This window comes from Eriocheir sinensis, chromosome 22 (assembly GCF_024679095.1).
Source record: "Eriocheir sinensis breed Jianghai 21 chromosome 22, ASM2467909v1, whole genome shotgun sequence".
NCBI lineage: Eukaryota > Metazoa > Arthropoda > Malacostraca > Decapoda > Varunidae > Eriocheir > Eriocheir sinensis.
In genome coordinates this window covers 1,946,685-1,971,912 of record NC_066530.1, presented here as the reverse complement: position 1 = coordinate 1,971,912, position 25,228 = coordinate 1,946,685, and the positions used below count along the sequence as shown (strand labels likewise).

The following is a 25,228-nucleotide window of genomic DNA, read 5'->3' as shown; positions in this document are numbered from 1 at the left end:
TTGTTTTCTTCTTTATTTTTCTTGTTTGCGAATTGAAACAGCATTTAGACGAGAAAGTAAATCTCGTTTCATTCACTGTTCCTACTCTTACTAGTGTTTTCCAGTGATACAGTATTTTACGTTTATCTATACGTAATTACTTTATATAAACGGCTTGCCATTGTCGTTAACTTCTTTTCATTAATTTGTCTTAAGTAGCAAAACAAAACAACAGCCCATTTTTTTCATTGAGACAGTATTATAAACATTTTTCTCTCTTTACGAACAGGTGGAAACATCGAGGCACACCTGAACCTCTGCGGACTAGGAATCCCAGGTGAGTTGTTCCTAGTTTAATAATCACCTGTGCACCGCAAAGGCGACTCTTACCTCATTTGTTCGCGTGTGGTTTATAAGTGAGAAAAAAGTGTAATATATCTCCGAAAGCGAAATACGCCTGACGCCTCTTTTCTTATGCCTAGTGAATGTAAAGTTTTAACCTCTCCCGGGAAAGACAAAGACTAACTCTAATTTCATGTTTGTTGAATAAGATATCTTACCCGGGAACGAAACAGAATTACTCGCAGTGTTTCTCCTCCCCATTAAATTTGAGTTTCGTGTGTATTATCCAAAAATTTCCGTCAGAATAACGAAAATTTTAATCTTCCCTTGTAATGAAACCGAATTACCGGCTCTCCTTTCCCCCGGACTAAAGTATAATCTCGCCTGTGTTATTGGGATCGATCTGCTTAATTAGGCTGAGGTAGCACTAAGAACGACGCGTGTTCTCAATTCCCTGAAACACATTTCATGATGCTTTTACCGGGAACGGAACTGTACCAAAAGGTTTTCTTTCATCGGGCTTGAGATTGGTTCTCGTCATGTTATCTGGTTAGCTTGAAATACGTTGAGGTCAAAGAAAACACTAAAACCGACTCATTCACTCGACCAAAAAGGATTCTTTTTAGGTTTGTAATCTTGAACAAGCTCGCATATTTGTCTTTAATAAAATCAATTTATGTCCTCTTTTTTCTAGTATATTCTGTCCTTTTTTTCTCTCTTCCAATCCCTGCATTCTGTGAGATCAAAACTGTGACAAATTAACTTTTCTTTTATCTTTGATTTCTTTCAACACAAGTCTTGGCCCCTCTCTGTTATGTCCACAAGGTTTGCGATCCCTCCGCCACACTTCTTTATAAATTGAGCTTCTCTTTATTTTTCCTCTTTTTCCTCTTCACTTCTCTTTTAATTCTGTTTTCTGTATATTTTTTTTTTTGTTTTTTTCTCTCTTTCACCTACTCTGAGCTTCTTCACCTTCGTCTTATCTCTTATTTTTCTTCTCTTATCTTCCCTTCTCTTCGCCTTCTGTTTTATTTCCTTCAGTTCACATTTTTTTCCTTTCCTCTTTTCTCTCCTTCCTTTTTCTGCACTTTTAACTGCTTCTCTTTATTTTTTCCCTTACATTTTCATTCCACTCTTCTCCTAACATTATCAATTCTAAGTCTTATGGCACATCCATTTGGAAGGGTTTTACGGGTTATAGGTGGCATTGTAAGTACCTTCTGTCTAAAGCCTAATATCTACTTGTACACCATTTATTAACACTAGCATTACATTTACATTAAGTCTTTGTAGTTGGTCGTTGTAGACGTTTTCTAGTCACGCACGCTCTCAGCAAGAACGACCTAATCACACCTCCGCTCTCACCTCTCCTCCACTTTACTTTCCAATTAGTGAAAAGAGCATTAGTGGATCGACCTTCAGTACTTAAGTTTCGCAGTCCTCATCTCTTTAACCTTCTCTCTGTAGGTCTCTGTCTCTGGCTCGCGTTCGAGTGCGGGAAAACGGCGCGAGAATATAACTGTTTGTGTAGCTTTGACGCATAAGAAATGGGAGTGTGGGTAGGGAAGGCTGAGGCTGGTAAGGGGTGGAATTTACGTACAGTGCATTGATCTGCATATTTGTTGGAAGGAAAATTATGATAGGAAGGAAGACAATAGAAGGACGGAATGGTGAAAGGAAGAAAAATAAGGAAAAGAGTCTGGAGTGAAAGGGAACGGCTACAGGGAATAGAGGACGTCAAGGTACGGCTTCTGGTGATATTTGGGAATGGACGTAAAGGCGGAGATGTAAAGGGAAACTGGGATGAAAGGAAGGAAAGTTAGTCATGGCTTGGAATGGAAATATAAAGTCAGAAGGGTCGAACTGTTTTGGTTTTTTGGTGTATTTGTATTCCGAGTGAGGTTGGGGGATTTGTACCGTCTGTTATGCATGGTTTATTTCGTTTCGCTTCAGTTTTGTGCTGGGCCGCGGCGGACAGTGTTTATTTTTCATCTGTATGTACCAAATAGCGAACATACACACACACACACACACACACACACACACACACACACACACACACACACACACACATACTTGTTTATTTAAAGCTGTCCTGTCCACTTGTTTTATCTACCGCGACGGAACTTCTGAAAATATATCGGCCGGCTTGAAACAGAGTATTTGGTTTCGGTGGGAATTGTTTGTATAGGTCTCCAGGCAGTTTGACATTTAAGTGCCAAGCTGAATTTTTTATTTTTATTTTTTTACAGCTAAGGAGACAGTTCAAGGGCGTAAAGAAAAATATAAAAAAAAGCCCGCTACTTACTGCTCCTGAATAGAGGTCAAAGGAGTGTCCAAAGAGAGAGGTCAATTTCGGGAGGAGAGGTGTCCTGATACCCTCCTCTAGTTGATGTGACACTGGAACATAACCTTCCAACTTCAATAGCTAGGCACTACAAATGGGTTCAACCACATGATTACTTTTCTAATTACTCTGCATCACCAATCTCTCTATGTGCTTTAAGTGCTTGGCTTTTTAAATTTGAGAAATGACCGGAATTGACCTGACTTTCATGCGTAGGTTACCAAACAGTGATGATGGTTTAACCTCATGGAAGCTTATTCTACATAGCATCTGCATTGTGATTGAGTATGTCTTATGAGTAATCACTGACTTTTTATCTTACCTTGCAAGTATGGTACACAGTGTCTTATATTTTAATGTTTTATAATTTACACTATGTTTTTAGTATTGTATTGAATGTTGACGTACTTTTTATTTACTCTTATGGAACGACTTTAACACATGTTTTCATTGCTACGTCCACATCCTCATGAAACTTTTGGCATTTAAAGTTGATGTTGGTGCATAACCTTGAATTATTTTAAGTTTGTATCTCTTATTCTGCTTGATAATGCCTCTTCCTACTCTTTCGAACGTGCCTCCGTGGTTTATAGCTTGGCACCCTTAGGGACGAATCCGCGTGCCTGGGTTCGATCCAAGGCCTGGTTAGTCTGCACGCAGCCCACCGTGCCGCCCATCGTCCCTCACTGGGCTGCTCGATAAATATTGTACCTGGGGAAATCTGGGAAAGGTAAACCGTGGAAACTCGGATGCTGCTCTTGCCCTCTTGTCCCAGGGTTATGAATTCTTACTCACCACAGGCTCCAGGGCCTATACGGAGATGAGGATCGAGAGTACGCGCCGCTACAGCTTGTGGCAACTTTACTTATCGTCACTCTGTCGTTGATGCTGAAAAGGTTCCTTGCTAGATACTTGTTTATTAATCAAGAATTCTTGTTACCAACAAGACATTCTAGCGTGTCTCTCAGGTAGTACTATGAAGGCTGCATCCGTCTTCTTAACCTCACGGAGACATAATATGACTTCCTACTTAATATCTCTCAGTTCTTTTAGCAAGAAGGCGAAGTCGATGCCACTTGCTAAAGTCTCAACCTTGTACACTGGTCATACTCCAATGGCGATCTGATTGATGCTGGAGATTTTTAGCACTTCCTGTCGTAGTTAGTTACTAAATCGTTCTTAAGGACCGGGGACGGTATATTAGTGGTGAATGCCATAGTTGGGGAGGTAAATGTGGGTGCATACGCTATAACTGCTCATCTCCGACCCGTTGGCCGTTTGAGCCTGTGGTAGGTAAAAAACAGTTACCCCGGGATTCGGGCCAGTGTGAAATCCGGGATTGCCACAGTTTACCTTCCCCAAGTTTCCTCAGGTACCCATTTATCGAAAGGGAGGATGAACAGCTGGGTGAGCTGCACGCTGACTGCCCGGGCCGGGATTCGAACGCGGGCCCGCGAAGTAGTAGCCAGTAACGCTGACTACTAGGCCACGTGGGGGGGGGCATGTTGGGGTTGGCCATAATACACCAAGATGATCATCTCATATCTGGTGAATTGTTTTAATTTTATTGCCATCTTATTCATTAAAGTCGGTGGAACTCTTTATATCCATAATGTGTTCCATGATACGCATCATCCTAGGAGAGAACCTCTTACATCTATGGCTTCCCCACTTCGCCACCTGGGGACGCAACGCTAGTAGTCCGATCGTGCAACCGGAAAGATGAGCACTGGTATATACAAGGGACCTATACCAGACCCAATTTTGGGGGTTTTGTCCACCATACTTGGTCTTGGGAACACTTAGCGTCGAACTACAGAAGGATCTTCTGCTAGCTGTTCTGTCCACTTTTGTCGCTGCCCAAATGTATCGCCGGAGCCCTGGTGCGGGGGCAAACGAATTCGAGTTTTCCACTTTGTCCAAAAGTGACCCGAAAAGCTTACACACAAAATACATCCAAGTGCTCAAAAGCTGTCATGTCTGCTGGACCACGTTTCCCAGAGTGTCAACTGACGCTCTCTTATTAGACTCGGGGATATTTTTCCTCCTTCGACGATTAATAGTCTAGAGAATTGGCGACCTCGGCATCGTAACTTTGTCGAGTGTGGACTCGAACACCCCGTTTACCGCCTGTCACGAATGAAATATTGAGGAACTTCACATTTTCCTTATCTAGTTTGCTTTCCATTTGGTTTATGTTGTCAAACATTTTGTGCCGTCAAGTCTCCCGAAGCTACTATCTCCTCCACGACTAGGCTACTGCTGTGATGTGATAAAGTTAATTTTGATACCGTACCTTTCTGCCCAGCACCGGACTCTAATCAAAGCATTAGCGTCGTTGGCCGCCTCGCCACTAGGGGGTCTATAAGGCAACTCATCCTGTTATCTTCTCCCCCACCCGGCCCGGTGGGGGTAGCTGTGACTTTACTCGGGCGGGGGGCGGGGGGGGGGGGGGGGGCGAGTAGGGTGTGGTGCCTTGTCTTTACATAACATCAGGTGGCGAGGCGGGCAACGAGGCCAACGCATTGATTCGATTCCGATGCTGGGTATTAAATAACTTCTTGTATATTCATATCTTATCTAAGAAAGTGAAAGAGAGAAGGATGTCAAGAGGAGGGAAAGCGTGAATTGGCCATAGCTGGGCGTTATCGCGATAAGTTATCGCGATACTTTATCGCTGATAACAAAATCGGGTTATCGGCCATCCGCTACTTATTTAAATAAATATCGGTATCTTCGTTACTTTTGTAACCAAACTAGCGATAATCGCTACTTTTTTTCCGCTTCTCAGAAAAAAAAAACGTCGCCTCCCTACTGCGCAAGCGTGGCCCGGGCGCCCGGTGTAGTTTGAAAAAACTTCGGGGTATGAAATATCTTTGGTGAAGAGATTTCAAACTTAGATCATCAACATTAAAAAAAATAGGTTATTCTTTTTTTTGCTAGACTAAAAAATCAATATATCAAAGAGAAAAATCATTTAACTTTGCCCCCAAAATGATTATTCACTGCCTCAAATTTGATATTCCATATTCGTTTGTGAGCATGCCATGGTATTAAAGGCACACGGTGTTGTGTTATTTGGTGTCCCATCGTCAAAAGCTGGCGCTTTTGTTTACAAACACTGAACTGCGCATGTTCAGACCAGTAAACGTAGCCCTGTACAGTCTCACAAAGCTTTTTAACAGAGTTACTGGGAAGCTGAATCAGACATACAGTACCACCATCCTCGCTATTTCTAGAACGACACTGTACATATAAATACAACTCGTACAGTGTCGTTCTAGAAACAGAGGGGATGGTGGTAGTGGTACTGTATGTCTGATTCAGCCTTCCAGCAACTCTTAATTACGGTTAAAAATCTTTGTGAGACTGTACAGGTCTACGCTTGCTGGTCTGAGCATGCGCAGCTCACGAGAGACCAGTGTTTGTAAACAAAACGCCAGCTTTTGACGGTGGGGACGCCAAATAACACGACACCGGTTCAGGCGTTTCTAGTATTACCGTCCATAGGTACGTGTCAACGTGTGGTTTTCAGGTTTTGTAAGTATTATAAAATACAGATGATGAAAATTTGAATTCATCTTTGTTTTTTATTTGAAATATCAATATAGTATCGTTTTCGCCTATCGAACTTATCGCTAGCTAGTATCGGAATTATGGATTTATATCGGGTATCGGTTATCGGTCATCGCCTATATTTGTGTCTCCAGTTAACGAATATCGGTTATCACCGTTAAGGTTTTCCATTATCAGTTATCGGTTATCGGGAATAAGGTTTTCTGTTATCGTGCCCAGCTATGGAATTGGTTCACCATGACACACGACGAGCCCTTCACCTTTATGCGGTCCCCATGTCGAAACATTTTTTCCATTTATGCATTATTATTCAATCAGTGTTTATCGTAGTTCCCCCGAAATAATCGGTTGGATATCTTTACCTATTTATATTCGCATGTGTCTTTGGTGACCATATATCAGCCCGTTTCTTATAAATATATTAGTGACGGCCAGACGGATGGAAAGAAGGATTTGCATAGAAAATAAGCTGTCCGAGGACGATGCGTGTGATCAGGGTGGATACAAGAGATGTGTCAGAAACACTGATCCAACACAGAAGTGGGAGAGAACGATCAGAGAAAGATTAGTGACAGACAGATAGACTAAGCGATAGACAGACAAACCGGCAGACAGACAGACAGACAGAGGGACAAGAAGTAACAGGAAGCAGCATGTGTTTTCAATGCACACTTTTCCCTTCAGACTGCTTGTAGCACATAAGGTCACTCCTTACTTCAGAAATCCCTCATGAGTCTCAATACTTCTTTTCCCTTTTGTATTTCTCACACGACAGATTTTGACTTCATATGCAGAACGCCTTACGTAGCTTCAGAACTCCTCTTTCACCCACTTTATCTGCTTACATAAAATAGTTTGTGGTCACTTATTGCCTTGGGAATGTATTGCCAAACCTCACAACACCCTTTTGCCTGTGCTGACGTAAGGAATCGTACACATCAGAGGTCTTAGTGATAAAGAGGCGCGGGAAGGCTCCACGCACGCTGCTTCCATTTCCACAGAGACGTGAGGAGCTTGAAGGTGGCGAGGCACAAGCAGTCGCCTTAACATCTCCAGTCCGACCTCTGCCCTTACCGCTGAAGGTGTGATTTCTACACTTGCACACGTATTCGTATACCGGAACACATTGACACACCTGCATATATACCTACCAGTTTACTCACCTGCCAACCTACCTTCTTGCCTACCTGACCCCCCTACACACACACACACATACATATTTAGACAGTCGTTCATTTTTCGAAGTCGTAACGTAAAAGAGAAATATGTATGCCCTCCGCCCCTCCTCCCCCCCTCCCCGTTCCTTTCCCCTCTCTCCTCTACCTTCCACCTCTTCCTCTCCTGCATTATCTCCTCCTCTTCCACACCCTCCTCATGTCCATCTTCTTTTTCCGTAGCTCTCTCTTTAAACCTCCACATCTTCTTACCAGCATCTCGTTATCATTCCCCTTCTCTCCCTCTCCTTTCTCTTCCTCTTTCTTTCTCTCTTATCTTTTTCTCTTCTCTTTTCTGTTCCTCTCTCTCTTTAAACGTCCACATCTTCTTACCAGCATCATTATCATCTCCCTATTCCTCCTCTCCTTTCTCTTCTTCTCTCTCTCTCTCACTTCTCTTTCTCTTTTCCGTTCCTCTCACTCTTTAAACCTCCACCTCTTTCTCTCATCAGCATCATTATAATTTCCCCTCTCCCTCTCCCTTCTCTTCCTCTTCCTCCCTCTTTCTCTCTTCTATTTGTCTCTTTTCCGTTCCTCTCACTCTTTAAGCCTCCACATCTTCCTCTTTCCAGCATCATTATCATTTTCCATCCTCCTCTCTCCCCTACTCATCTTTCTATCCCCCTCTCTCTTCTCCCTAAAGCTAAACAAAACAAGCATATTAGTGAGTGGGGAAAGTGTTGTTCCACATCTCTTTCCAGCATCATTATCATTTTCCATCCTCCTCTCTCCCCTACTCATCTTTCTCTCCCCCTCTCTCTTCTCCCTAAAGCTAAACAAAACAAGCATATTAGTGAGTGGGGAGTGTTGTTGCCTGTGACCTATTCAGCATTATCATTTTCCTTGCTCCTCTCTCCCCTCCTCCTCTTTCTCTCTCCCTCTCTCTTCTCCCTAAAGCTAAACAAAACAAGCATATTAGTGAGTGGGGAGTGTTGTTGCTTGTGACCTCTCAGCATTATCATTTTCATTCCTCCTCTCTCCCCTACTCATCTTTCTCTCCCCCTCTCTCTTCTCCCTAAAGCTAAACAAAACAAGCATATTAGTGAGTGGGGAAAGTGTTGTTGCTTGTGATCTCTTAGCATTATCATTTTCATTCCTCCTCTCTCCCCTACTCATCTTTCTCTGCCCCTCTCTCTTCTCCCTAAAGCTAAACAAAACAAGCATATTAGTGAGTGGGGAGAGTGTTGTTACTTGTGATCTCTTAGCATTATCATTTTCCTTCCTCCTCTCTCCCCTACTCATCTTTCTCTGCCCCTCTCTCTTTTCCTAAAGCTAAACAAAACAGGCATAATAGTGTGTGGGGAGTGTTGTTGCCTGTGACCTATTCAGCATTATCATTTTCATTCCCACTCTCTCCCCTAACCATCTTTCTCTGCCCCTCTCTCTTCTCCCTAAAGCTAAACAAAAGCATATTAGTGAGTGGGGAAAGTGTTGCTGTTTGTGACCTATTCAGCATTATCATTTCCCTTCCCCCTCTCCCCCTCTCTCTTCTCCCAAAAGCCAAAGCAAAACAGGCATAATTGTGACTGGTTAAAAAATGTTGTTGCTTGTGACGGTAAGTAATTAACAAGCCGCGGTAAAATTCAACGCTCACTAAACTATGTAGAGCGGAAAAAGAACGAGTTGTTTGCCCCGCTGAAGTGCGCAAAAGTGTATTTCGGTTAACATTTGCAATTTTTATTCGGCGGCATTTGCATAGCCGTTTAGTTTTGATGACGCTTATTTTGGGGAGGTTATGGAATGGTAATTATTTTTATACGCGTTATGGACAGTATTTGTTTTATATTCGATTTTTACTCATTTTTGGTGCGTAGTCATTAGTTTACGTTTAGATATTTTTAAAATAGTTCGGCTCGCTCAGCTTAATCGACGCAATACTTATCTTTTTGGCTGCTAATTGCGTGGGTGCTTGCTATGGAGGACCGTCGAGAGTGGGGGCAGCGGGTGAGTGAAGCGACGCATCCCCAGTTGTATGCTCTCCGTTAGTTAGTAATATCAGCAACTTATAACACATAACAAACGATGCCATTTTACACTTTGTACGATAAAAAAATGTGCAGTAAATATGTGCAGTTGTGATGGTGTTATACATTCTCCAGACAAAGTTTTAAAAGTTCTAATGAACGAATAAAAGAATAAATCAACAAGGGAGACCGCTGCAATTATCCCTCTTCATAGTACGCAAATCTTATGTGAGTTTTCCTTGAATCTGCCAAAAGTTATAAATGGAGGCTGATTTTTCGCGTATTGAACTCGTACTTCCTTATTCAGTAACAAGTGGCTGCAGCATTGTTATAAACCCTTGTTACTTTGGTGTATATATTTATTTTGCAACAAGGGAGGCAGCTCAAGGGCAAGAAACAAGCACAGGAAGAAAAAGGCGCACTATAGACGCTTCTCTGGCAAACGAAAACAGAACAAGAGGCCAGAAGAGAGGTCAGTTTCGGGTGGAGAGGTGTCTTGATACGCTTCCCTTAATAGTTTAGTTTTTCTGTGTACGTCAGTATTCTGCATCAGTAAATGTATACAGATGCTGCGGCGAGAACCAGGTTGTGGGTAGGCAAAGTGCGGTGGGAAGAGCAGCAGTGCGAGAAAGGTGATAGACAAGGTGTTAACCCGTCCGCTGCGATTGGCACGGATTTTGCCTTCACTGGTAGCCTGGTAAAATATAGTCCCAGGTCTTTTTCTGCCTCTGTGGTGGATAGTGGAGTGTTTCCCATGTGGTACTGGTATGCTGGATATCCGCTCCCAAATGCAGGGCTTTATATTTTTCTTCATTGAATTGTAGCAGCCACTTTTTGTTCCATTCCTGTAGCTTGGTGAGGTCTTCTTGTAGGAAATCCGCAGTCAAGGGGTTAAGGTGTGAAGGGAGCACAGCACAGGTGAGTTGAGCAGGTAGGAAGGGAGAGACCGCTGAGGAGGGAAAACTTTGAGTGAGAGGAGGGAGGGAAAGCGAGGGAACAAGAGACAAACGGGGGTCCAGGTAAAAGAGGCAGAGAAAGAAACACTGGTACAAGGGGAACATGGGGAGGTGTGCAGGCAGGTGGGTGGGAACGGAGGGAGGAACCACAAGCTTGCGGTTAGCTTTGGAAAGAAGGTGGCAGCGGGCGACGCTCTAAAGGGGGTGTAAAGACGCACAGGGGGACGGATGTTGCTCGTCATTAACACAGACTGAAAGAAGCAGCGAGAAAATGTGCTCGGATTGGCTGTCAGGGGGGGACTATAATAATTACGTTGTGGTATTATTGGTATAGTTTTTATTATTCCCTTTATTCCTTTATATTAAATTTATTATTATTCCTTTATTGCTCATTAGTATTAGTATTAGAATTAACATTATTTTATTTATTGCTATTATTATTATTATTATTATTATTATTAGTAGTAGTAGTAGTAGTAGTAGTAGTAGTAGTAGTAGTAGTAGTAGTAGCAGTGATGGTAGTAGAAGTCGTGATAATAATTTAGATGATAATGAGTATACTAATAATATTGATAGTAATATAATAATAATAAATATGATCATAATAATGTTCACAATGATAAAAATAATGGTATAGGGAATGCCGGACCACAGTTGCAAGTATTTCGTTTTGCATTCAGGTGTAAATTTATAATCAGTAAATCCTTCTTTCAGTCTGATGTCCTTTATTTTATTTATTGTACTGCATGTTTACAAAAAAAAATAAGAGAACCAGACTTTTTCGAGAGAGAGAGAGAGAGAGAGAGAGAGAGAGAGAGAGAGAGAGAGAGAGAGAGAGAGAGAGAGAGAGAGAGAGAGAGAGAGAGAGAGAGAGAGAGAGAGAGAGAGAGAGAGATTAAGAACAAGAAATCGTAAGGGACTAATATCGTTGCATCTCATAAGAACTCTTCGATCACTGGCTTAAGAAATAAATGCCAGGGAGAGTTTCCTCTTAGGGGATTAGTACTGAAATAAACATAATCCACTGGAGCTGAGGGAACATAGGCCTACGTCAGACGAAGTAGAATATTGAAATGCTTCTTTACCTTTCTTTAACTCGTTTATTATATCTTGTTTGGATGATTTGTTGGCTTTACTTTGGCTTCTGGTCTGCTTTCGCCACCTCGGATAGTTAATGAGACGATAAAAACATAAGAACATAAGAACGTAAGGAAGGAGTCTACAAGAGGCCGGTTGACCTATACAAGGCAGCTCCTGTACACTCAACCCCACCTTACCTCACCATCCATGGCTTTATCTAACCTCCTCTTGTTTATTCCTGTGTATTGATGTGTTCGTTTCATTTTGCCAGTTTCTTTTCTCTGGCATTCGTGAGTTTCCGCATATACGAAGAACGTGTTGCAGGGAAGGTCATGTGTGGTCAGGCCTTGTTCATTTTTTTTTTTTTTTTTTTTTTTGCGTTGGAGACAGAATAAGGCTTGACCGCAGTAACATTCACCGAAGCACGCTCCGTCTGTAAAGGCAGCTAAAGAATACCACAGAAATGAAGAATCCCAAAACATATTTCTCAACTCCAGTCAATTTTTTTGTTACTGTTTACCGCATTCAATCACGATTCAGAGATGTCGTTATACATCAGATAATATTCCGATCAAGTCTGTTTCCTAAGTTTTACCAATTAAAGTTCATTCTTTAGAAAAAAAATATTGCGCACTTTGACGAAGTTTAGTGGCGGTGTCAAAAAATGGCCGCCTTTTACCTGAAAGTGGGAAAAACAACTTCATATGGAAATAGTTGACGGAGAATGCAGAGACGGAGAGAGATGATCGCCAGATTGATGGGATGAAAGGTATGTTAGAAGGAGGGAATTTCGGTGGTGCGAACTGAGTATGACATCTCGAGGCCCGCTTATCTACTTGAAATTAAATATCTTAAGATCAGCATTTACTCCTCTCTTGGGGGTCTTTGGGATACCTGTGCTGAAGGAAGACAGAAGGAACTCAGGTGACGGAGGAGGAGGAGATGGACGAGGAGGAGGAGGAGGAGGAGGAGGAGTAGGAGGAGGAGGAGGAGGAGGAGGAGGAGGAGGAGGAGGAGGAGGAGAAGGAAGAAGAAGAGGAGATTATTCTGCTAAAGCAAGCAAAGAAAATGTGACTGCAGGAAAAGAGAAAGAAATCAAGTGACGGATGAGAAGGAGGAGGAGGAGGAGTAGGAGGAGGAGGAGTAGGAGTAGGAGGAGGAGGAGGAGGAGGAGGAGGAGGAGGAGGAGGAGGAGGAGGAGGAGGAAGAGGAGGAGGAGGAGGAGGAGGGGGAGGAGGAAGTCTTCAGGTGCAGCAGCCAGGTATATTAATGGGCCGTGAGCAGCAACCATTTATATCGAGCTCGAAAGATTTTGACGCACCATTGCACCCCAAACACTGCCTTCGTCGGCCCGTGATGGGGGGTGTTGCGGAGGGCAGCCACGCGGAAAACTGCCAATCCCGCGTCTCTCTCTCTCTCTCTCTCTCTCTCTCTCTCTCTCTCTCTCTCTCTCTCTCTCTCTCTCTCTCTCTCTCTCACACACACACACACACACACACACACACACACACCCCCCCCCACACACACACACATGACAAGGCATACCTCACGAAATTGATCTCCATTTATTGCTTTTGTATGACTCAAAATATCGCCTTGCTGCTTACTGCTCTAATTGAGTAAAAAATATCCCCAGACGTGCACCCCAGTGGCTATATATTTAATACTGGCCTTTACAGACGGCCATTTTTAACACTGAACGTTAAGAAAATGTTGCTGGTGCTTGGTGCCAGAATTTTCTTGATATTGACAGCGGTGAATGACAATCGGGTAATAGTTTCATATCGCAAACATTTTAACCTTGCTGGTGACAGGAAAATGCTTTTGGACAGATTCTTTAATCTCATAAGTATTATTTTTTATTATAATGTAATCGCATAATCCTAGTGTATCAGTACAAAGAGAAATATTGTTTCAAAAATCTGATATTTGTCCATAATCTGCGTTTTTTTTTTCGTAATATATAATATGGTAAAGAAATGTTTACTAGTTGTACTTATTGTGTTATAGTAAAATGTCTCTCTTAATTATCAAAGGAGTATATCGTTTTGAACATGGGAATCGTCAAAATATGTGTTTTCCATCTTTATTTAGTTGTTCTGCCTATTTTTTCATAACCCAATAAAAACGTAGTGTATACACCCAGGGAATATTTCGAAATACGTATTTCCTTGTTTTGTTTTATTAATTTGCTTCTCTGATTGGTAATGTTTGATTATGTATTCATTCCTGTGTCTTGTTAACTTAAAGGTAACATTATTTCAATGCTGTGGAAATTATTAAAAATATAATCGTTATTCTAAAATAATTTAATACACGTTCTCCTGTGTTTTTTGCCGGTTCAGACTCACATATTATTGATCAAAGAATATTGTCGTTTGAAAATCGTAGAAAGTGTCAAAACTATTAGCTTGCGGATATTATATTATTTTATTTGGATATCTTCTGCACGTTAATCAAGAGCAAAGGCAGCCAGACAGCTTACACTTTACAACACTTTACTGACAAAAATCATTTATCGAAACTTTGAAGTGGCTGAGGGAAGAATACTTTTTTTGGCCGGCTTAAGCCCTGTTCACACTGCTGACTCTGGGCCACGACAACCCAGCGACGTTTAGTGCCGAATCAGCATCCGGCGATCGTTTCTAGACCTCTTTCCGACCATGTGCGACCCTTTCACATCAATGTTTCACACCCAAGACCTCGTATACCCTGAGTCATTGGGTTGTCGTGGCCCAGAGACGGCACTGTGTGAACGGGGCTTTACTCGTATTTAAGGAAAACTTTATTTAAGATTATTTGCTGTAAATTTCCCAACGTATTGTCTATGTGATGTCCATTTGGTGGGATGGGGCTTAGGCAGCGTTTTATTAAGATCAAGAGGAGCCTCAGCACCTCATACCGGGCTCAGGACGGTATTATAAGATGCTTTCGCTTCTCTCATCAGTTATTTCTAAAGGTCAAAGAGGGGGTCAGTCGGGTTCTAATGAGTGTTTCTTCAGGTTTACGGTACAGAAGAAGGGTCACACTACCACCAGGGTCATAAAACTACCCCTGAAAATGCCCAGAACCCCTAGGAAAGCCTTGTCAAATATGTGTTCTTGGGCGGCGAAATGTCTATAATACGACCCTAAGAGTTTTTATGATAACCGTTTCTTTTTGTAAGGTTGGAATCCGTCTTACTCTTTTCTTTTGTTGTCTTCCTGTGCTTCGATACACACACAAAAATAAAAATGGAAAATATCTAAAACCCTTCAGACTCCACTTGAAGTTTTTACCATACCTATTTAAATTTTACGAGATACGAGTCATCTTTTTTTGTGGTATCTTTGCTGTGCTTTCATACACACAAAAAACAAAGCAATGGAACGCTTCTAAAACCTTATACACCAAAGACTTGAAACTTTTATCATACTCATTTTGTTTTTTTTAGAGGAGTTCATATTTTTTGTTTTGTTTTGTGGTATTTTTGTTATGCTTTGATACACAACAAAAACCCTGAGGAACTTCTAAAACACTTCACAGGGGAGACTGGAACCTTTTATCATTCCTCTTTCAGTATTGTGAGCCACGAATCCCCTTTCATCCCTTCCCACTTACTCGTGCCTACCATCCAGCGGTCAGACAGCGTTCAAACCCTTTCCTGAAGATTGAATCCCCTTCCCTTGAGACTCGAACCCTTTGGTAAACCCGTAGAGACCCTGACACGTGAGCTGCTTTCGTGTTGAGTACTCTTTGCATCTCTCTCTCTCTCTCTCTCTCTCTCTCTCTCTCTCTCTCTCTCTCTCTCTCTCTCTCTCTCTCTCTCTCTCTCTCTCTCTCTCTCTCTCTCTCTCTCTCTCTCTCTCTCTCTCTCTCTCTCTCTCTCTCTCTCTCTCTCTCTCTCTCTCTCTCTCTCTCTCTCTCTCTCTCTCTCTCTCTCTCTCTCTCTCTCTCTCTCTCTCTCTCTCTCTCTCTCTCTCTCTCTCTCTCTCTCTCTCTCTCTCTCTCTCTCTTTTCCCGTCGTATATATCACCCTTAAGACAATTGTGTTTCTTTCTATAGCTTAAACCGTAGGGAGAAAAACGCTAAATCGCCCATTCTGGGACTAAAGGTTGCAAGATTGAGCGCCTCCCTTTCGCGTCCCTGGGAAAACATCAAGACGCACTGCCTTACCCTGATCGCGAATTTCTGAGGTGCTGAAAATATTTAGCGGCCTCTGATGTGTTAAGTCCGTCGGGGAAGTGTTGTTGTGGCCGTGACTATAAATTCGTTAGGAAGGCTTTTAGATGAGGTGTTTGATACATGAAAGGAAGTGTGTGTGAGAGAGAAAGCGAGAAGAGAAAGAGAGAGAGAGAGAGAGAGAGAGAGAGAGAGAGAGAGAGAGAGAGAGAGAGAGAGAGAGAGAGAGAGAGAGAGAGAGAGAGAGAGAGAGAGAGAGAGAGAACATAACCCATACGTATTGTTATTGGAGCAGAATTTCCATTTAAATCATGAAGCGTGTGTGACTTTTTAACATAAGTTTTTTACACTCATGGATGAATAAAGATGGATGAATAGAGGGATGATAGGAGGTAAAGAAAGACAAGAAGATGAGGAATAGGAATGGAAAGGTTATATCATGGCCGTTTGGAAAGAGAGAATTTGAAAAGGAGAAAAGGAGGTGAAAAAGAAGAGAAGAAGATATGGAATAGGGAAGGAAGAGAAGGGGGTGAAAGAAAAGAGAGAAGATGAGGAGGTAGGTGAAGAAGATGACGGGAGAGGAAGAGTGAAAGTGCAAAGGAGGAATCGTAAATTGAGATATAGGAGAAGAGGAGGGAAAAGATAGAAAAGGTCGAAAATATACGGGATCAGACTAAGGAGAATGAGGATAAATGGAGGAATCGTAGACTAAAATAAAGAGAGGAGGAGGGAAAAGAAAGCATGGCGAAAATATATAGAAACAGAATAAGGAGAATGAGGATAAAAGGAAGAGTAAAATATTGGGAAACAGTAAGGAGAAAAAACATATGAAGACAAGAGGGTACAGGAGAGAAACGAAGGAAAAGAAAATTATGAATAATATGAAAATTGAAAAGAAGAAAAAGGAGGACGAAAAGAAAGAGTAGATTTAAGACGAAGTATGGAGGTATGGGCAGAATTATGATAAATCAAGTCAAAAAAGGGGAAAGAGAAGAAGGAGGAGGGTAAGGGAAAGTAGAACAAAGAGGAGGAGCAGAAACAAGAAAAGTAGATCAGTAGAAAGGGGAGGAGGAAGAAGAGGAGAAGGAGGATAAGAAGAAGCCAAAGAAGCATGAAACGTAGATCAAAGAGAATAAGAATAAAGGACAGAACCAGGAACAGTAGAACAAAGAGGAAGACGAGGAGGAGGAGGAGGAGGAGCAGGAACAGGAGCAGGAAAACATGGAAACATGAACGAGCAGGCAGCAGAAAGCCTATTGGCTCATTGCAAGGCTGCCTGCTTTCAGAGATTTAATCAATCCGTCAGCCACAGGAGTGGCTTGCGGGAAGGCTTAAAGCACTTCTGTACGTACTCGTGGGCACGTTTAGTTCACTCCCGACGCATCAAAGTGACGGTCAATGCGATTTTTAAAGGAGTTGATTGTTTCCGCACTAACCACTCCTGCAGGAAGGCTGTTCCAGTGGCGGACGACTCTGTTCGAAAAATAACTCCTGCCGATATCCGTAAAGTATCGCTTGGCTTGAATTGTTTTACCGTTGTTTCTTGTCCTCGGGTTAGATTGTAGCGTGAAGAGTTTGGAGTGATCAACATTGCTGAACTTGTTCAGGTACTTGAAGACTTGTATCTTGTCTCCCCGCAGTCGTCTCTTTTCCAACGTGAAGAGGTTGAGTCGCTTGAGTCGTTCTTTGTAAGGTTGCGTTCTCAATGATGGTATCATTTTCGTAGCGCGTCGCTGTACTCTCTCGAGTAATTTAATGTATTTCTTGTAGTTAGGAGACCAGAACTGCACGGCGTATTCCAGGTGGGGTCTTACCAGAGAATTGTACAAGGTTAACATAACTCCCGGCGTCTTGTATTCGAAGCTCCTCGCTATGAACCCGAGCGTAGTGTTGGCTTTCTTGCAGGCGAACTTGCAGTGTTTTGCGTGTTGCAGGTCACTGCTAATAGTGACCCCGATGTCTTTTTCCTCCTGCACTGCCTGTAGTGGTTCGCCACCCATGTAGTGCGTGTGGTTGCTATTTTTGGACCCGATGTGCATTACTTTATATTTGGTAGTGTTGAAGGACATCTCAATTTTCCGACCACTGAGTGATCTGGTCCAAGTCCCTCTGGATGATTGCGTAGTCTGCTGTCGTTAGGGCCTTCCTTCCCCCCTTGGTGTCGTCAGCAAATTTAGAAAGTGTGGCGAAGGAGGAGGAAAAGAAGAAGGAAGAGGAGGAGGAGGAGCAGGAAAAATAAGAACATAAGAACGTAAGGAATCTGCAAGAGGCCGGTTGACCTATACAAGGCAGCTCCTGTAAGCCTAACCCCACCTCACCTCACTATCCATGAACTTGTCCAACCTCTTCTTGAATGTATCCAGAAAAAAAAAGGGCAGAACCAGCAAGAGTAAAATAAAGAGAAAGAGGAGCAGGAGAAGGAGGGGAAGACGAAGAATAAGCAAAAACAGTAGATCAAAGAGAGGAAGAAAGGACAGAACCAGGAAGAGTGGAACAAAGAAGATGAGGGGGAGAAGGGTGAGGAGTAGGCATAGTAGTAGTAGGGGGAGAAGGAAGAGGAGGAGGAGGAGGAGGAGCAGCAGCAAGAGTAGGAAAAGTAGCCCAAAGAGGAAGAAGAGGATGAGCAGTCGATGGCCAGTCTAAACGGTGTCACGGCCAGATCTCCTTCAGAAGCAGCTGTCGCCCGCAGGCCAGATGAAGGGTATTGGAGAGAGAGAGAGAGAGAGAGAGAGAGAGAGAGAGAGAGAGAGAGAGAGAGAGAGAGAGAGAGAAAGGAGAGGGAGAGCATGGGGGGTTAAAGGACACTCGTTGCCCAATGAAGTGAATAAGCTCTCTCTGTCTCTCTTCCTTTGTTGGGCTCTGTGTGTCTGTGTGTTGCTGTGTCTGGCATTCTCTCTGTGTCTGTGTTTCTCTCTCTCTCTCTCTCTCTGTATCTATCTATCTATCTATTTATCTATCTATGTATCTATCTCTATCTATCTATCTCTCCCTCTCGTCTTCGTTTGCACACCGTCCATTAGCATTATTTTCTTTTTGACTGTCCTTCTTTTCCTTTTTCTCTTTTCCTTATCTCATTCTCCATTATCCTCCTTCGCCACGATCCTCTCCCTCCTCCCCTCCGCGCCCTGTTTGGCATCGTCCTCGTATAATGGCCCTGAGCCGCCCATTTTCATCCTGGGGACGACATCAATTATTCTAAGGCAATCTCAAGTTTTGATACATGATTGCCGTCTTGTAGCCTGCCTCCCTGCTTGCCTGTCTGCCTGCCTCCCTGCTTGCCTGCTTGCCTGTCTGCTTGTTTTCCTCCTTCCCTGCCAAGCTGCTTCTGTCCTTCTCTTGTATTTTTCCTTCCCTTCTTCCTTCCTTCCTTCCTTGCCTTCTTGCCTCCTTTCATTTTTTGCCTGTCTGTTTACGTTCCTTATTTCCTGCTTGCCTGTCTGCCTGCCTTCCTGCTTTCCTCCTTCCCTGCCAACCTGCTTCTGTCCTTCTCTTGTATGTTTTCTTGCCTTCTTCCTTCCTTCCTTCCTTGCCTTCCTGCTTTCTTCCCTCCTTTCTTCTTTTGCCTGTCTTTAATCCTTCTTTCTCTACCTCTTCGTCTGTCGTTATTCTCCTTATCCGTTTCCTGCCTACTCTCCCTGCGTTGTTTTGCCGGCCTGTTTTTTCTACCTATATCCTTGTCTGTCTATCTACCAGTCTACTTACCTACCTACTTACACTCAAGCCTGCTGGTCCCACTGTCCGTCCATATCAATATCTATCTGCCTCCTCCCTGTCTCTTCTCCTGCCAGTCTCAGCGTCTTCTGCCCTTCCGTCCTCCAGAGACTATCGCATCAGAGTTTAAGAGAATAAGCAACTCTCCTAAACCAGCAAAAGTCCTTATGTGCTTTTACACTTTTCCTCTTACCTTCATTAATCCGTCTCCCAGTTTTGTGTCTTGCCTTGCCCCGCCATCATATCCTCTCCATTATCCACTTCATCGTCCGGGTCACTGTGTTTTCCGGGTAATGTTACGGTCGTTTCAGTCAGGACAGGTCAGGGTAGGGCAGGTCAGGTCATCGTCTTGAGATTTAAAGATATGGTATGACCTAACTAATGACTTCCATGCTTGCCCTTCCTGCCTCTTATTTCCTCTTTCGTGGCAGTCCTCTTTTCCTTCTCTATTTTCTAAGCGCTTTTCCTCTTCCTCTTAGTTTTTTCTTCATGTTTTTCTTCCTCTTCTATTTCCTTCTCTTCCCCTTCCTCTTAAAATTTTCTTGATGTTTTTCTTCCTCTTCTATTTCCTCCTCTTCCCCTTCCCCTTGCCTCTTCTCTGCACCCTTATCATCATCTTTTCTCTGTCCTTTTTGTCTCCTTTCTTTATTCCCATTATCTTCCTTCTCTTCATCCGTCTTTATCTCTTCTCCTTTGCAGCTTCTCCACGTCCTCCTCATTTTCCTTCCTCTTCTCTTTTGGTGTCAAGATTTTTTCTTTTTCTCCGTTCATCGCTTTTCTTTCCCTCTTTCACCCCTGTTTTTCATTTTCCTCCTTCTCCTCTATGTGTTCCTTTTCTTTTCTCTTTCATTTTCTTTCCTCCTGCCTTTTCCATTCAAGTTTTCCTTTTCTTTTTCTCCATTCATCGTTTTCCTTCCCTTCTTCACCCCTGTTTTTCATTTTCCTCCTTCTCCTCTATGTGCTCCTTTTCTTTTCTCTTTCATTTTCCTTCCTCCTGCCTTTTCCATTCAAGTTTTCCTTTTCTTTTTCTTCATTCATCGTTTTCCTTCCCTCCTTCACCCCTGTTTTTCATTTTCTCCTCCTCTTCCTCTTCCCTTTGTCTGTTCTCTTCGTGTTTCTTCTCCTCTTCCTCTTGGCCTGCTGTTTCGAATTTTCCCTCCCTTGCTTCCTCCCCTTCCTCTTTCTTCCCTCATGTTTTCCTCCCCTTCTATTTCTCCCTCTTCCCTTTCCCCTTTTCCTCTCGTCTGCACCCTCTTCATTCTCTTTTATTTTCCCTTATGTCCGCGTTTTCTTGTTTTCTTTTTCTTCCCGCTTATTTTTATTTTATTTCCTCATTTCCCTTCAGCTTTATTCCCTTTCATTTCCTCTCACCGCTTCTTTCTTCTCCTCTTTCTCCCATTTCTTTATGTATCCCCTCCTTTCTATCCTCTTCTCCTTTATTCCTCTACTCCTCTTTCCCTCGCTTATCCTTCTCTCCCTACCTCTCTATCCCTCTACTCTTTCCTCCTTCTCTTTATCTCCTTTTCCTTTGTTCTCCATTTTGCCGCCATCCACTCTTCCTCTATCCAATTATTCCGTCCTTTTTTCTCTTTCACTTTCCTTCACTTATTCATTTCTCCCTCCCGCTCTGTCTCTATACTTTCCTGTCTCTCTTTTTATCTCTTTTTTTCCTTTGCTCTCCATTTTGCCTTCGTCCATCCCTCATCCCTCATACATAGTTCCCTCCTTTCTCTATCCATTTATCCGTCCTTCCTGCTCTTTCCCTCTCTCTCTCCCTCCCTCTCTCTCTCTCTGTCTCTCTCTCCCAGCCTCTCTCAACTGATACATACATACACACCGCGTGAAAATTTACAAGCCAATTCCATTTTTCACTATTACTTCATTGCCAAAGTCCGTAAGTGGCGTATTATTCACACAAACATGCGGGAGTCTCTTTTCCTCCTAGTAAATGTTTCAGGCCGAGCTCTTCAAATATTTACGCACGGGAAATTTCTTTGATAAATTGCGCCGGAATTATGCATCACTACGGCGTCATGCGAGCGATATGATTATGAGTTCCTCGCGTCCGGGCACCGTCAGGGAAATGGTTTAATAAGTGTAAATGGTCGCTGTTATTATCATCCACAATAATTAGTTCAAACAATCGCCTTTAATGGTGAGATATAATAGATAATTCGCATACTCACCTTGATGAACTGCTGTGCATTTATATATATTTTTTACCTGTGTTGGATGGGACGTGCTGGACTGACGGGTGGATGTTCACAGCTGATCCTTACGGTGTTATAATTCATCTGAACGGAACTACGAGCTTATGTGTCCCGGGTGGCATATTCCTAATCTCTCTATGGCTGTGTGGTTCCCGAGTAAAGGTGCTTGGCTGTAGCTTCGAAACGTATCAGGGGTGCTCTGAAGAATACTCTTATTGTGATTCCCCCTCAAAATTATCCTACACGACTCCAACGAAAAGCTGACCTAACTTAACCTAACAAAAACTTCCTTCTATTACAACTGTTCTTTTTCTTTTTAAAGTTATTATTATTGTTGCCTTTTCTTGTTGTTCTTGTTTTTGTTGTTCTTGCCCTTCTTCATCTGCTGCAATCACTACATCTCTCTCTTATTGTAGTAGTTATTGTTTCATCTCTTCATCCTCTACTACTACTACTACTACTACACCTACTACTACTACTACTACGCCTAACTTGCCCCGTTCAAGAGTGGGCGCCTCATACCAGGTGACAGGGAATACTCTCGTTTGTCTGATGGCTTTGGGCTAATCGCTTTAGGTGGTGCCCGACAACTATCCAGGGTTTCGTGACTTAACCCCTATTCCTACCAGGTATCCATTCACTGCCGGGCGGACAGGTGGGCAGGTAAAAGGAGACTGGCTATCGGTCTCCATTCCACCCTGAAACAAACTCTGGATCTATCGACTGGATGCGAACGTGCTAACCTATGCCTTACGGAACACTGTAACACACACACACACACACACACACACACACACACACACACACACACACACAGGGGAGGCAGAAAGAAAAACGGTGTGTGTGGATGCGTGTGTGTGGTTGCCCGTGTGTTTGTGTGTGTGCGTTTACGGTAAAGGAGACAGGACACGGGCAAGACAAAATTAAGAGAATATTCCTGCAACGCTCCGCTCCATATAGAAGAACACAAAGGAAAAAATGTGTGAGGGTATATATGTGTGCTTGTTTATTTGTGTGTTTGTGCGTGTGTGTGGTGGGGAGGGGGTTAGAGATCATTCATGTATTTAGTATAATGCGCTCATTTTTGTTGATATTACGTTGGTTTACAAACTACCTATGTGTCTATCTGCATATCCTTTTATCTATTCTCCCGTATCTTCTCTCTGAAATCACACACTCAGTCGCTTCATCCTGCTCACAAAACAAGACGTAACAAACTGATCCACACTCGCTAACAATATAAGAAACAATAAACCGCCAGGAGGTAAAATAAACAAACCCTTGAGCGAACTGAAATGCCATGCAAGCTCCGGAAGAGGATCAAATCGGAAACAAAAGTCGAACGGTGTACAGGATAAGGGATTTTCATGTTATTCAAGGGGTCTGAACACTCGCCACGGGGCTGGAAAAGAAAGAGCAATAAAGAGAGAAAGACTAAGATGAGAGAGAGAGAGAGAGAGAGAGAGAGAGAGAGAGAGAGAGAGAGAGAGAGAGAGAGAGAGAGAGAGAATATTGGTATAGATTTATAGAACGAAGAGAAAGAAGGAACGGTTTATTTGTCAGGGAGCGAAGGAGAGGAGGAAGTAGGTAGTATTTTAAGCAGTATTTTACCGAAGAGAGAGAGAGAGAGAGAGAGAGAGAGAGAGATGCAAAGGGAACAAGGAAAGAGAAATGTGAGAAAATGTTTTGACGAAGAAAATATTATAAGAGGACAAAATAACGATCATGGAGAACTCAAAACGCTGTAAAAAATATAAATAATGGTAAGGACCGAAGAAAAATACCAAAATACACGCAAACACAGATAATTGACGGGAATACAAAGCAACATAAAAACATAGTAAAGTATGGAGAATTACAGCCAAACCAAAAAATATGTAAGCACTGATACAGGCTGGAGAGAAAGGAATTTACTATTGATGTAAAGAGACAAAGAGACCAAGATAAAGAGGTAGAGAGAGATACAAAGGCAGACAATAGAGGAAAGAAAAAGACACATAAAACAGGGGATTAGAGACATGTGTGAAAATGAAGGAACACAGAGGGGACAGGAGAAAAAGGAATACACAAAGGAAAGAAAATATGCAAATATGGAGGAACACAAAGAGGAATAGATAGGAAGGTAGGAAATAAAGAAGAGACAAAGGAGCAAAAAAATCAGATACAGATGAACAGAGAGAGTGGATAGGAAATATGGAACAGACAAAGGAGGGAAGAGATGAAAATATAGAGGAACAGAGTGGATATGAAATAAGGAAGAAACAAAAGAGTGAAAAAGGGTAAACATAGATGAACAGAGAATGGATAGGAAATAAGGAAGATACAAAAGAGGGAAGAGATACAAATACAGAGAAACACGGAGAATGGATAGGAAATAAGGAAGATACAAAAGAGGGAAGAGATACAAATACAGAGAAACACGGAGAATGGATAGGAAATAAGGAAGATACAAAAGAGGGAACAGATACAAATACAGAGAAACACGGAGAATGGATAGGAAATTTAAAAAAAGGCAAAGGAGAAAATATACAAAACAAGAGGAACGCAGAGTGGATAGGAAAAAAAAAAGAAACAGGAGAGAAAAGTTGCAAATATAGAGGAACACAGAGACTGAATAGGAATAAGGAAGAGAGAAAGATGAGGTAAAAAAATGCAAAAAATAGAGGAACACAGATAGCGAATAGGAAATAAAGAGAGGCAAAAGAGGGAACAGATGATAGATACAGAAACACAGAGGGTGAATAGGAAGAAAGAAAAAAACAGAATAAACAAAGAAAGGAAAAATATGCAAAAAATAGAAGAAAAGAGAGGATAGAAAATAAAAAGAGCACACAAAGAAGAGAAGCTTAAAAAAGGAATTTTCACAAAGATAAGGACAAGGACAGGTAACACACAGGTACTTACCCATCCAGGTGCTGTTGGTGATGATCTGAAGTATCCTGGCGGGGTCCATGGCGCAGGTGGGTGACAGGTGAGGGGGGGAAGGACGGGGTAGTCAGAACAGCACGGGGGGAGGGGGTTGAGGAGTGGGTTGAAGGGGACGCGGTAGAGAGGAGGTAGAGGCTGGGACCATGCACTCTCCCTCTTCCTCTCTCTCCCTCTCCACTTCTCTCTTACTGGACTTTTCTTTTAGTTGTTTGTTTTTTCTTCCGTTAGTCTCTCGCTGTTTCGCTGTTGGGATTTCTTGCTGAGTGCTTTGAGCGGCACTAAGAAGCTTAAGTTATGCTTCTTTACGGGGAATGTTTGAAGATTTCGTGCGTTTTTATCCAAGTCGTTGTTCCTGGTATGCTTGTTCTAGGTTATATATTTTCTTGTCTGGTGAAATGCGAAGGGAATGTAATGGTATTTGTTTCTTTTGTCGGTTTTTGCTACCATCACCGCCCTACCTTCTCTAAATATATTACGCTCTCGCAGCCACACTCCTTCCTTCTCTTTATAACGTAAGCTCTTGCCGCCACCCTCTCTCCTCTCTATAACGTAAGCTTTTCTATATATACATTTGACCTTGAACAGTTTACGTCACTTTTTTTTTTCTCAACGTATATGCACGAGTTTTTTTTGTTTTGTTTTCGGTTCTAGCCTCCCTCCTCCTTTCTTACTTCAGTCGGTTTTGTTTGAGGTTGATTCTGATTTTGAACAGATATTTATGTGTAGTTAAATGTCTTTTCTCATCGAACAATGTTTATTT

At 42.5% G+C, this 25,228-nt stretch overlaps 1 protein-coding gene across 4 annotated transcripts in view; it reads right to left on the bottom strand.

The window, feature by feature from the left end:
* The window catches only part of LOC127001926 (putative neural-cadherin 2), a 168,281-nt gene that overhangs the window by 88,534 nt on the left and 54,519 nt on the right, over positions 1-25,228 (bottom strand). For all 4 annotated transcript variants that reach the window (XM_050867169.1, XM_050867170.1, XM_050867171.1 and 1 more), the window contains exon 2: positions 24,445-24,855. In XM_050867169.1, coding sequence (XP_050723126.1) covers positions 24,445-24,493 — 49 coding nt within the window. In that variant the 5' untranslated portion in view covers positions 24,494-24,855. The remainder of the gene's footprint in view (positions 1-24,444; positions 24,856-25,228) is intronic.